The sequence below is a fragment of the Coturnix japonica genome, chromosome 4 (genome assembly GCF_054131305.1).
Source record: "Coturnix japonica strain WE chromosome 4, WE-NBRP24, whole genome shotgun sequence".
Lineage (NCBI taxonomy): Eukaryota > Metazoa > Chordata > Aves > Galliformes > Phasianidae > Coturnix > Coturnix japonica.
Genome location: NC_140666.1, coordinates 11,272,656 through 11,286,291, shown reverse-complemented (window position 1 = coordinate 11,286,291; position 13,636 = coordinate 11,272,656). Strand labels below are relative to the sequence as shown.

Sequence of the window (13,636 nt, the reverse complement as noted above, 5' to 3'; positions counted from 1 at the left end):
ACACATGTGATAGGGGACTTGGTAGCTCTGCTGCAATCTGTATACAGCTAGCTACATCCTGGTAAGTTGAGGTACATTGATAACAGCACTGGTTGCAGTGTAGGAGTTGTTTTAGTTCATGTTGCTTCTCAGGGTCTCTGGATATTAAAATAAACCTCCAAAGAAAGGGATATATTTTGAATTTTGCCAAGAAAAAAACAAGGGAAGCATGTTGCTGCATGGCAAATATATTATTCAAAAAGGGAAGGGAGGGAGGGAGGGAGGGAGGGAGGGAAGGAAGGAAGGAAGGAAGGAAGGAAGGAAGGAAGGAAGGAAGGAAGGAAGGAAGGAAGGAAGGAAGGAAGGAAGGAAGGAAGGAAGGAAGGAAGGAAGGAAGGAAGGAAGGAAGGAAGGAAGGAAGGAAGGAAGGAAGGAAGGAAGGAAGGAAGGGAGGAAGGGAGGAAGGGAGGAAGGGAGGAAGGGAGGAAGGGAGGAAGGGAGGAAGGGAGGGAGGGAGGGAGGGAGGGAGGGAGGGAGGGAGGGAGGGAGGGAGGGAGGGAGGGAGGGAGGGAGGGAGGGAGGGAGAATAACCATGCAAAAATCATGTTAGAATGATCAGCTGAGGATAAAGTCCCTATGGAAAGAGCACTGGAAATCTTCTCATCAATGGATCTGCTGTTTTGTACAAAAGACTTCTGGTTATTTGGGGATTGTTTTATCTCTCTGTGTGAGGCTGTGGACATTTGCAGGTCTTGAAGAGGAAGAGCAGTATCAGTTAGGAAGAGGCCATACACTGATGTACAAAGAGAGAAGAAATTGAAGAGCAGACAAGGAGATGGCGGAAGGATCATGTGAGTGCTGAAATAACCATGTGTGTGTTATCTCTGTGCCTCACACATGTCAGAGGACTGAGGCTCCTCCTAATGAAGCACAGCAAGAACATTATGAAAGCTTTGGCTTTTAATTGCTTAAAGCAAGAAAGTCTCTAAAGGCTGAAAAGTCAGTGCTGACATCTTAGGAGGATTCCTGTTGCCTGGCTTTGATGCCCTTATCCCTTGTCCAGGTCATGGATCTGACCTGGGACACGACCTGTGGGATGATGGAAGATGCTTCCAAAGGAACATGGCTTGGCCTCACCTTACCCAGAGCAACAGCACCACAAGTCTTGTGAGCAGCCACAGCTTGTGATCCACACTGAAAGCTGGGCAGATCAAAGCCTTATCTAGATCTCATCCCTGTAGGGCACTAACGCTGCCTCTTGATGTTTGTGCATGTCATCTTTTGGTGAGTTTCTATCTAGAGAGGATGTGGGTAACCACAAAGTCTTTCAAAGTGGAAGCTGCTCGTGGGAGTGGGGGGTTTGGGGTGGCTGTCAGTCTCTGTACACACAGCCTCTGTCTGTGGTGTGGCAGCACAAAAATAGCTCATCCTGTGCAGTCACACTGCAACATCTGAGCGTTGCCACATCTTCCTGGATGCCTTTTTTGCTGCTGTGTCAAGCAAGAAAACACTCTCTGCTCTATAGAAGAAACCAAGGGATGGCACGGCCATGGCTTGCGGATCATTATGGCATGGAGGTCTGAGGAGCCTCCTGCTGCTGGATACATGGCTCTGGTTCTGCCTATTGCTGGTTCTTAATGTAAGAGAGAGCAGCAGGGATGGGAGGGAGGGCCCTATGGGTCAGCCTGCACGAATCTATAGCCGAGGAATGTGCACTGCTCTATTCCACACCGCCTACAGGGGCAGCTTCCCTTCGGTCACCATATTAGACACGATGCACGGCTACACGTGGAAAAATACTACATATCTTCCCATCCTTTTGAGATCCTCCTTTAGAAGAACCACAGCATAAAAGCAGGTTCTGCTTATCGCATTAAAACGCGGGTCTAGGAGGCTTTCTTAATGACGGCTGTGGAGGTATTTCTGACAGATGAATATGCAGCACCTAACAGGAGCAGATTACACGCTAATACAGATAATTACTCTTCCTATAGCATCTCATTAAGGCAGCGGGATCCACCGCATCCCGCTCCCCTACAGCGGCACCGAGCGGGCGCCGCCCCCCTCCGCCGTCTCCTCTCTCCCCCCCTGCAGGCCCGGCGGCGCATGCGCAGTGGCGGCGGCTGGCGGCCCCGCTGTTGTTATTGTGGGGCTGGGCTGCGCCGCGCGAAGATGGCGGCCGGGCAGGGGGGCGGCGGCGGTAACGGCGGTAACGGCAGCAACGGCAGCAATGGCAGCAATGGCAGCAATAACAACGGGCCGGGGGGGCTGGGGATCCCCGCTCACCTCACTCTGTCCTTCTCTGCCGGGCCGCATTGGGGGGCGGCCACCCTTCCTCAGCCTCACACGGTGCGCAGCTTGGACCGGGCCCTGGAAGAGGCGGGCAGCTCGGGTATCCTGTGCCTCAGCGGCAGGAAACTGCGAGACTTCCCCGGCAGCGGCTACGACCTGAGCGACACCACGCAAGCAGGTGGGGGACAAGGACAAGGGGGACAAGGACAAGGGGGGGCTGCCATGGGGCGAACGCATCGCTGCGGTGCTGTGGCCCCACGGCGCTTTGTTATAGCCGGGGTTTGCTTGCTGCTGCTTGCGGAATAACGTGAGTGAATGAACCTCCTTGAGTGAATGAACCCCGCGTTAGGGTGGTGGTGTTTTGTTTTGGTTGTGAATGGCTGCGTTATTGTTGTGAGTGCCTCCTGCCCATTGTGGCACCTGATCCAGCTCCGTGCTGCTGCTCCATCACATCCGCATTCTTGGTGGGCTTTGTTGTGGGCTGCGTTTGGTGCACGGAGTTAAAGGATGCCGCCGTCCTTGTGGCTGCCGTGGGTATAAAACACGGGAAGGGTGGGTTTATTCACCCCAGTCTTGTATCCATTACCTTGCTGATGGGTTATTGGCTTTTTTTCCCCCCCTCGGTGTGTGTGATGCATCCCTATGTGCACCACAGAACGGGGGGTAGGTAGAAGCGTGTTGGTTATTTCAGAATGCAGGCATGAGGTTAAATGAAGAACGTGTCCCGAGGAATAATAGCTCTGTCCCCACAAAACACATTCAGTATCACAGTGGGCCGATTTGCCGGGTAAATAAATGCTCGCTAACCAAAGCGTTGCAATGACACGTTCTATACAGGGAGCATCACTAACAAAAGACTTTCTGCATCCTGAAGCAGGTGCATCGAAGATCCCGTGTTTGCTTTACCTCTCGTTGCGTCTGGGTTTAGTCTTTAGCTCTGATTTTGGGTGTAGTTGAGTACAGTGTCTTTTAGAAGGCAGCAGGGCTCTGTCAGCACCACCACCTTCGTGAAGGACATTGTATGAAAACACTCCAAGGCAGCATCTGACAGGGGTAGCCGTAGTGCTGCAGCTTCTGCAATCACTCATTGGGCTCACAGGCGTGAGCCTGTGCGAAAACATTTTCACCACGTCACTGATTGATAGTAATAGTGATTTGCCAATTAAATCCATGCAATATGAATTTTAGGTGCCTTTCAGAAGCTCGCTGGTGAACTGAAGATGTGTAGCCTTTATTTTGACGTCTGTTGGCTGGGTGGATGGGGCTTTTCTTTTGATAAGTGGGTAAATGATATTCTGGTGATGAATCACTGACATACTTTACGGTATCAGTATGGCACAGATCTTTGGGTGTAGGATCAGCTGCTGCCTCATAGGCAGTCATTTGTTGGCATTGTAATCAGTTATCGCTCCTTCACAATGCAGTGTATCCATGAGTGAGGTTATAGGTGCAGGCTGAGGTATGGGGGGGCAAAGCCTTGGGTCAGAAATACTGCCACCGTTTCACTTTCAGTTTAAGTCATTTCAGCTGCTGAAGTTCAGTGGTGTGAAACAAACATTATAGAAACAAACAAAGCCTTCCAAAAATACAGGATGCCTCTAACAAGTCTGGATACAAAAGCTGATTGTACATATCACAAGTCTATGGAGTAGCATAGAATCATACAATGGGTTGGGTTGGAAGGGACCTTTGGGATCTTGTAGTCCCAACCCCCTGCTATAGCAGGACACCTCCCTCTAGCCCAGGTTGCTCACAGCCCCATCCATCCAGCCTGGGAGGGGGCACCCACAGTGCCAGCGCCTCCCCACCCTCACAATAGAGAACTTGAAAGCATCTGTAGCATCGCTGTAAATCCAGAATGTTCCACCTTCATGACAGTAAAATAACTAGAAATTACTTTGTTGCTGCAGTTCTTGGTGAGTTTCATACCTACAGAGACATACGTGCTTATAACGCATGGCTGCAGTTGATGTGTATCCTCAGAGATACCCGTGGACTTGTCTGGCCATACTTTGACTTACATAGCGGTTTGCCAGTCCATCACTTGCAAATAAGATGGTACATTTTGGGCATCTTAAATGATGTGATCAGACTTAATGCTGGGCTGTAAGTATGGCAGCCTGTATCTGGCCGTTCAGCTCTGACCTTACATGTGTCTCCTGTCTCACGTTAACCCTGAGTTTCCTCTCTGGCTGTTCAAACAAATCTCATGCATCTGTTAAATGCGCTTCTAGGAGGAGGGGAAAAAAAAAAGTCACAAGATATCAGGAGATGTATGAATATTCCAGTCACTTTATTAACGTGTGTGTAATTTTGCTTCTTGCTGTGTGAGCAACATTAAGCCCCTGGCAGTTAAGTAATTGAGTAATCACATCAATGTAATCACTGTCTGCTTAGCTGAGGAGTTGTGTGGTTTCTGTTCTGCTTTTTTTCCCTGCTAGGTTCCTGTGCTGTATTGCCGTCCTGACCCAAGGCTGCCTTTGCCTTTAGGAATTGGCTTCTTTCTTTCATAAGCAGTGCTTCAAAACATGAGCTAAGTAAATATGAAATGTATTGAAGTGACGGCTCACGAAACTATTTCTTTACTCCGGATAAATGCACAGATGCCCCAAAAAGCCCTCGATTCCCAGGTTTTAATGCAGGAGGAACCTCGGGCAATTGTCATCAGCCTGTAAATTCATTAACTTGGAAATTTCTCCTTGCTCACCACCTGCTGCCTTTTCATATGGTTGAGGAGGAACACCAGTCTATTACCAGTATGGCTTGAGAACAAGGCCTCCTGTCATGGCTAATCACCATCTTATTGCCAGCAGCTCAGTTCCCAATTGTGGTTCCTGGTGGGGCTGGGAGAAACATGCATGTCCTTGGCAGTACCACTGCCTACGTTAAGTGCACAACTTTGCTTTTTACATCATATTTCTGTCCTTTCCGAGGCATTTAGTCATCCGTGCAATGACAGTTTTAAAGCAACAGTGCCTATGGGTTAATAATATTCAATGTCTATTGCATGGGAATGATATTTGCACTGCTCTTCTGCTGCATACGCTTCTAAAGCAGTTCTGTTTTCCTGTGTGAACGAAGCTGTTTGTTGCTGGTACCAGTGTTGGTTAAAGTGATGGCAAGTAATTGAACAACACCGAGTCCCACTTGGAATTTAAGAGACATACAAATATGAGGTGTATCACAAATGTATGTTACCTTCTAGAGATCAAACACCTTGAAAGATGCGGTTCTTCAGTACTGACTTCTTCACATTTGAATAGGAACAACCTCAGGTTACATGGGGTTTTTTTTATACTGCTGTTTTGCTCAGACCTGCATCAGATGCAGGAGCTGGAAGTGACACCACTAATAAGAAAGCAGACGTGGAAATTTCCCTCTGTGGTTTGTGAGCCTATCCACTGCTTGGAGAAAGGCAAGATGAGTTATGTATGCTCTCTGAGGCTTTCTTGCTGAAGCCCAGTAATAAGAATGCTTGTTAAAGATGCTTATTACTATAGACAAACTGAGGAAGTTCTCAGCTCAATGAGCTGAGGTTGAAACAACTGCTTGTTAACCTGCATAGCAAATTGCGTTATGAATAATACAGCCTATATCTTAATGCTGTGTTAAAAGAAATCCGTGTTACATCTTCATCTGGGATGTTGGTCTGTGTAATTAAAGAACGTGAAACATGTAATTTTGGGGGGGAATTTTGTATTCTCCATCTAGTGAAATTGGATTTGCCACGACGTTGTTTGTGTCTTGGAATAGCAGGAAGGTTTAACCTGTGAAATACTGCTTTCAATTGGTCTGAAGAGCTTTTTGTGATACCTTATAAGTAACTTCGTTACTTGTTATTAGGGGAAGTGGTCAGTGGATTTAGGTCATGAATTGGTGTGCAAAGCCTGATGCAGTAAGAAGAGCACTAGCCTTTGCTTTTGCAGCTTCGTTGTCCTGTGACTCATGAAGGTTTCTTGGAGCTGATTGGGAACTGTATGTTTGTCCTGTTGGCAGGGCTGGCACTTAATGCTGGGATATGTCCTTAGCAATAAGATAACAGTGCAGGGGCAGTTGGAGTGCTGCGGCTTCACAGTAAATGCAGAGCTACTCCATAGTTATGTTACAGAACTATGTGTTTATTCCTTGGCTGGACAGGGTTATTACTGATATGTTCCCAAGCACTTGGAAGGTTCAGTTTGCCTGGCGAGTCAACGTGTAATTGCCCAGCAAAGATGAATTGTATGTGGCTGAAGGGAAGCCCTCATCTCAACAGCCCCACTTGTTCATAAGCTGCTGGCCAGCAGGTGTAACTTGCACGATGCAAATCCTTCACCATCTGTGTGCTGGAACAAGCAGTTACCTGGATTTGTTGCTATGTTATTTCGTTTCAGCTGGTAGAACCAACGAGCAGCAGAGAAGTGTTGGTATTAAAGATGAAAAAGCCACGTTGATTTCAAAGCAGTGTACTGGGTCTCAATCCCTCCTACCCAGTCAGAGAAGCTTCTCTTGTAAGAGAGCTTCTCATTGCCTGCTCAACTTTTCCGCTCTGCATTATGAGGATCTCTAATTACGTGGCCATGTATGGTTCCTTCCTGCTTTGCTTTCACTGCGTGGCTGAAATTAGTGGGTAACCACAGAGCAGGTATTTCTGAAGTTATTGGATCCAGAACCCAAACACCACTTCCTATCTCTTTTTGGTGTCTTTTTCATTATATTTCTTTAACCCATTACTTAATCACTACATTTGCAGCCCCGTGTTTTTACTGAAAGTGATGTTAATTTACTGTGTGCTCAGTTGTCTATTGCAGGCTGGAAAAAACCTGTTCTGTGTAGCCTTCTCTTACATGTGCTTATGTTCTCTGTATGTTTTGTGCTGGATCTTCTTGGAGACAAGCTACACAGTGCATACAGCATCCAGGTATGGGTGTTCCCTGCTCCTGGCATTGTTTTCTGCCTTTGGGCTTTCAGAACTTAAAGATGGAAAGTAATATGACCACATCAGTGTGAGCTTTGAAACGTCAGTGTGTTCACTTAGTAGTAGTTAAACAACATACTGAAGCTGGAGAAGGACGTGAGAGTGAAATACTATAAACTCCTTCTTAACCAGGTCCTTCCTCTAAGAAGTTTATTTCTTAAAATTATCTTGTCTTCCCATAGAGACTTGAAGCGGTTTGTTCTTTCAGCATGTTGGTTGCACGCTCAGATTACATTACTTGCACTATTTTGTGAGTTGGATGGAGCTTTTCTAGGTGGAAGTTCAAAACTTAATGTTACCTGGAGGCATTCAAGACAAGGCTGGATGTGGCTCTGGGCAGCCTGGTCTGCTGGTTGGTGACCCTGCATATAGCAGGGGGTTGGAACTGGATGAGCGCTGTGGTCCTTTTCAATCCAAGCCATTCTGTGGTTACAGGTGATTTGCAATTACATTTCAACCATGGCAATGTAATAAAAAAAATCCTCTTAGGGCTTTTAGATGGCATAAAATGAGGTACACAGGCTTAAATTCCTAAGTTATATCTGTCTGCTGTTTAAAAGGAATAGCAGTTCTGCCACTGCTTCCTATTTATGGGGAGGCTGTGCTGCAGAGTGAGTCCTGGTGTTTGTCATTCAGTCCTGAGTGCTCACCGCCATTAGGAGCCAGTGCTGAGGTCTGGTCTAATCTTTACCATTTTACTATGTCTGTTAAAATATGGAGCAACCACAAAGATCAGAATAGAAACAAAGATAGAAGAACAGTCTATCTTCATTCTGTTTTATTTGCCTATATGCGCCAGATAAGCATCCATTTAAATCTTACTACATAAACATTTAGCAGTCCATTTGAAATGGATTTTAATGTCCTTGTGACAGGGGAGGTGTGCTGGTGAGTTTCATTTCCTGAGAGATAAGTGCTTAGCATGTGCATTGAGCTTTCTTTTCTTCTGCTATGTGACCAGTTTGAGCAGAGCCCTTCACCATAGCTCTTAGTGTTGGAAAGCAAACAGGTATATTGGGGTATTAAATTCATTAAGCTTAATACAAAAGAAAAACCCTTGGCAAGTGTGTTATTTAAAAAATAATGATGTTATGTTTTGAAGTTGAAGCAGTTGATGTTTATATACACACTTGATGGTCTTGAAGGCCTTTTCCAACCTGAGGAACTGGGAGGAATGAGGAGTTTCAGGAACCTTGGCTTGTACATTGTTTGAATGTTAATGGGAAAGGGTAGGCAGCCAATGCAAGGGACTTGTCATCAGAATCCCTGCAAAAAGTTCTCTTTAATCTGTTTCTTCTTTTATCCCTCCAGATGTAGATTTCAGTTTCTGGCTTAGTTGGTTTCGCTTTTCTTTCTCCCTCCTCCTATAATTGGTAGCAGCGTAGGAGCACAGCTCTTAAAACACAGAAGGGTTCCATTTTGTTTTGGTGAGGTGGACACCTAAACTCATGTTAACCCAAAGATGAGTATGAACTGGGATTTTTTCCCGTTCCATATACATTCCTGGTGAAGATGGGTGTTTGCTTAATGTTGCCATGTAAATCAATGGCTGTCATGGTTATTAGGATCCTCTGTACCGTGGGTGTCCAACCTTTTGGCTTGCCTGGGTCCCACCAAGTGAAGAGGAATAAATAAAACCAGTGGGTTGGGCGCATATGCTGTGTATGAAGCAGATATGTATTTAGGCACACTTAGCTTTTATAGATGCATCGTTAATTTTCCTGTGTATCATCTGAATGGGCTGATGTTTGAAATAGCCAAACAGTGCTAAGATAGTTACACTTGTGTAATTCAGACTGCAATTTTAAATCCCCTAATAAGGTTGAAAGGGGCCTTCATAGGTCATTTAGGACAGTGTTGTGTTCGGAACAGGTCCAAATAGAGCAAGGTTGCCTGGAATCTCATCCAAGTCTTGTGCGTCTCCACTGATATTTCCATCTTTTTGAAATGCTTTTTCATGATTATCATAGAATCCTCTGTTCATTTCAGTGCATTAAAAGAGGAGTGGCCAGCAGGGAGAGGGAGGCGATTATTCCCCTCCACTCAGCTCTGTGAGGCCCCATCTGCAGTGCTGCATCCAGGCCTGGGGCCCCCAGCACAGGAAGGACGTGGAGCTCTTGGAGCGAGTCCAGAGGAGGCCTCTAAGATGGTCAGAGGGCTGGAGCACCTCTCCTATGAGGAAAGGTTGAGGGAACTGGGCTTGTTTAGCTTGGAGAGAAGAAGGTTGTGGGGAGACCTCATTGTGGCCTGAAGGGAGCATATAAACAGGAGGGGGAATGGCTGTTTGCAAGGGTGAATAGTGATAGGACAAGGGGGAATGGTCTCAAACTGAGGTTTAGGTTGGACATTAGGAGGAAGTTTTTCACGCAGAGGGTGGTGACACACTGGAACAGGTTGTCCAAGGAGGCTGTGGATGCCCCATCCCTGCAGGCATTCAAGGCCAGGCTGGATGTGGCTCTGGGCAGCCTGGGCTGCTGGTTGGTGACCCTGCACACAGCAGGGGGTTGAAATGAAATGATCATTGTGGTGCTTTTCAACCCAGACCATTCTATGATTCTTTGATTTTGTTCTGATCAAAGAAAGCATCATTGCTTAAACACTAAAATTGGTTCGTTCCTACAAAGTGCTGTTTCTGTGGTTAGTAATAAAACCAGATCTTTTCCTTTCTTAGTTTCTCATCAAACATGTCAAGGAGCCTTCCAGTTTTAGTAGATTGTGAACTACACATTTTCCTTCAGTTTTCTTTTTTTACATGCACCACTGTGTCTTAAATATCGGGCTTCAAAAGACATTGTTTTAAGGTTTATAAATTCAGCTCTTACCCTCATGTATCTTCTGACTCATGAAAGCATTTTTTCCCTGTCCTAGAATGCTCACATCACTTAGACATACTTACATGATTGCTCTGAGGATTGAAACAAGATAGAAAATGAGGAAATTATTAGTGCCAACAGTGATGACAAATTGTGTTCCTGGATGTAGTTTTCTGGTATGGGAAGAGCAAAACAGAAGTTGGCAGCTTTGCTTTGCTAATAGAACAGAATATATCCACTTGTCTTGCTTTTTGTTACCTTTTTACTTATCAAAGGAGAAAGATGTAGTACAGAATGCAGTACAAGGGATTTCATTTCTAAAGTGACACACTTAAATGCTTGTAAGGTGCTAGCTGCACTTCAGGGCCTTTCAAAGCTTAGTACTGGCAGAGTATTAAAATGAAAGATGGTATTTTCAGATACGGATAACTCAAGTTTCATGTGAGCTTATCAGTGCTTCTTAATTGCGTTTCTGAGCATCTGCATTTAATTGTTCTCAGTGAGGAAGATGGCAAGACTAAAGGAAATGTGGAAATACAGTTTGTGTAGCGTTAAACACATCTGAAGGGGAGATGTGCAGGCTTGGGATGCTTTTAGGTCTTTTTATCTCAGAAGAGACATGAAAACAGAGATATGGAAGAGGCTGCTGGATAAACTGTCATAAGTCCAACTTATTACAAATACATAGTTGTGGTGGGAGTGGTTGGGTGACAGATTACTGATGACTTTAAAATCAACAGAAACTCATGGTGGTTACAGTGCTGGAATAGTGTATGTAATAAGAGATCTGCTCAGACTTGGAAGCATTCTTACTCTTTGTGAAAAACAAATGTCTTGCTTGAAAGATGGGTGCAGACTGGGGTGTGCTCTGACATTCAGCAGTTATTTAGGATGTTGGTGGGAGGAAGAAATGGGGGAAAAATAATCAAGTAGGAATTAATGCTTCTCAGTGATGCCAATAGATGGACGTACTAAAGTGACAAATCAACACAGTTTGTATTTTGCAGGGTCTGACTTGTTGATTTCCTGCTCTATCAGATTCTTTGTATCAAACTGTTGTGCATGAGCTGTGTAATAACAGACACTGGAAAGAGCTCCTTCAGATGGAAATAACGCACAACTTGATTGCGGTGTGTTTGCTCAGTCACGATTTGTGCTTAGCTCTATAAAAAACAGCTCCGTGCTTTTGTTTTAGCTCTACATTTGCAGATTGAGCTGTAGATTGCTGCTGAAAACACTGAAGAGTGGATAAATGCAGGTGGGTGTGCTGTGCTCACTTGTGGACATGTAGCTGGCCTATCAAAGAGCTGACTTATCCTTTTCTTCACTGACAGCTACACTGTGAGCTTTCAGATTTTCTGAGTGATGATCTGTGGTCTTGTAATTATTAAAGTAGATGAGAGAAGATAGAACTCTATTAGCAAGAAATCTCCACTACCAGCATAAGAGATGCTGGAGCCTCTGTAAGCATTTTTCCTTGCATGCACCAGGAAATCAAGCATTCTTAAAACATAACAATTCATCTCATTGTCATGCATTAATTATTCAACCATTTTGTAATAGAGCATCATCCTGATATGTAAGCACTGTAATAACGTTAAATGTTGATGCAGTCTAATTAAAACAAAACCCTCCTATTCCTAAGCATTAACAGGACTGCAGGTGTGGAGTCTTCTGATGGTGGTATTGCCTAGCAGAGGTGTTGCTTGTGGAGATGGAGTGAAAGGGAGATTACTCCTTGGGACTAGGATTTAACCTGTTTTCGGTTGGTGTAGAAGCTTGTAACGCTTTGGTATTTACTAACTCGTATTTGCATGCTGTTATTTCACTACAAAAGTCCATTTACATTTTGCTTTAAATCATGTTATTTCTTTCTAACTGTATAGTTGGAATAATACAAGTGTAGTTCTGTATAGTTGTAAGTAGATAGCCAGAGGGTATCTAAGGAAAAGACTCACCACCAACTCTGAGGCCTTCAGTCAAGATGGATAATGTTGAGGCTTATCACAAGAACTCCACAAACGAGCAATCTCCAGAAAGAGATGCTGCCTTAGTGGTGGTCAGCCCTTAAATGGGATCTAGGAGAGGTGGAGTCAAGCTCTACCCCTTCCAGTAGCACAGCTGAATTACATTCACCCGTGCTCCTGCAGCTGACTTGTTGCTTGCCTCAGGTGGTTAATCAGAGGATAAGGCTGTGATCAGCAGTTTCCCTTACACTAACTCTTAAAAGACTCTGACTAAGTATTGAAATCATGTAACTTACATTGTGTTACACCATAAAATAATGCTTGAAGAGTAACTTGTACTATTTCTAAGACTAAAGAGAGAGAATCTTTCCCTCCTCTTCCTTAGCTGCTCCAGTACAAATAGTGCCCATTGCTTATTGTGGTTAGTTGTGAAGTTAAATGTGTTTGAAGCCTAACATCCTTAGAGAAGGTAATGTTAGCAGAGCCTCAGTCTTGTCTGCGGTGCTCATATCGTTCTTGGACTCTATCAGACAGAATGAATATCAGTTTTCTCTTTGGCAGGCTCTCCTCAAGGCAGGGGCTTGTCTTCCCATTGGGGATATGACAGCAAAAAGGGATGGGGTTGTTTGTGTAGTAGAACAACAGTTGGTAGCACATGTAATCATAGGGTGGCTTTGGAGTGCTGTGCTAAGTAGTAGCATTTGCCTGCCTATATGTCTTCAGTCAAGTGAAGTAATAATCACTGTCTGAATTATAATTAAACCTTTTTTATGCTGTTATAGTTTAATTAAAGCGTTAGCATGACAGATTGCAACTGTTGGTCTCCAATCCATGTTCAGATTGGCTATAAGTAAATCTTTAGGATGAGGTCTTGTATGTACAGTTTAGTTTTAGTCATTAATTTACTTCTGTGTTAGTTGTGCATATGTTTTTTGTAATTCCTGGGCTATATTGAAGCATTACTATAAAAATGGATAGAATTTTTTTAATGTGCTTCAGATTCAACACATCTCATGCAAAGTCAGGATATAAACATGAGTGCATTGGATTCAACAGCTTTCCTAGCTTCTCCAGTCTTACGCGGGTCTATGTGCGGGTGATTCTCATTGCCATTGGTTGGGGAGATCTAACTTGTTGATGGGGCACATTCTGGCTGGCACCCCAACCCTCTCGCTTTGGGTTGCCTCTTCTCCCCCTCTATCTCGATGTCATTAGCTTACAGCTTGTTCAGCCTTCATCCAGCATTGATCCCTGCATAATGCCACTCACAACTGCTTGGCAGGTTGCACTTAAAGCTGGTGAGCTCTCTCCTTTGAGCCTGACAGTGACCTTTAGCCACTTCTCCAGCCACTTTCTAGTCCACTTCCCCACTTTAGTGCAACAGGAGAAACAGTTTATTCTGCTACCACTATTACAGGGGCTAAGCAGAAGGCCAGTGAAACTGAGAACTAAAGCCTGGAATAGCAAGAGATCTGTGTTACTTCTTTCTTTAAAGAGTTTGTTCAGCGTTTTTGAGAAACCACATCCTTTTGAAACATCTTGGGTTGCCAGTGAATTTCAGAAAAGCAGGCTTTCTTTCTAGAGTAAATTCCTATTTTCCATCAAGACGGTAGTTTCCAGGGCCTGAT

General features: G+C 44.7%; 1 protein-coding gene across 8 annotated transcripts in view; it reads left to right on the top strand.

Annotated features, from left to right (window-relative positions):
* Positions 1-2,122: 2,122 nt before the first annotated feature.
* Positions 2,123-13,636, top strand: part of LRCH2 (leucine rich repeats and calponin homology domain containing 2) — a 37,865-nt gene continuing 26,351 nt past the window's right edge. For all 8 annotated transcript variants that reach the window (XM_015860160.3, XM_015860159.3, XM_085544522.1 and 5 more), the window contains exon 1: positions 2,123-2,449. In XM_015860160.3, coding sequence (XP_015715646.2) covers positions 2,152-2,449 — 298 coding nt within the window. In that variant the 5' untranslated portion in view covers positions 2,123-2,151. The remainder of the gene's footprint in view (positions 2,450-13,636) is intronic.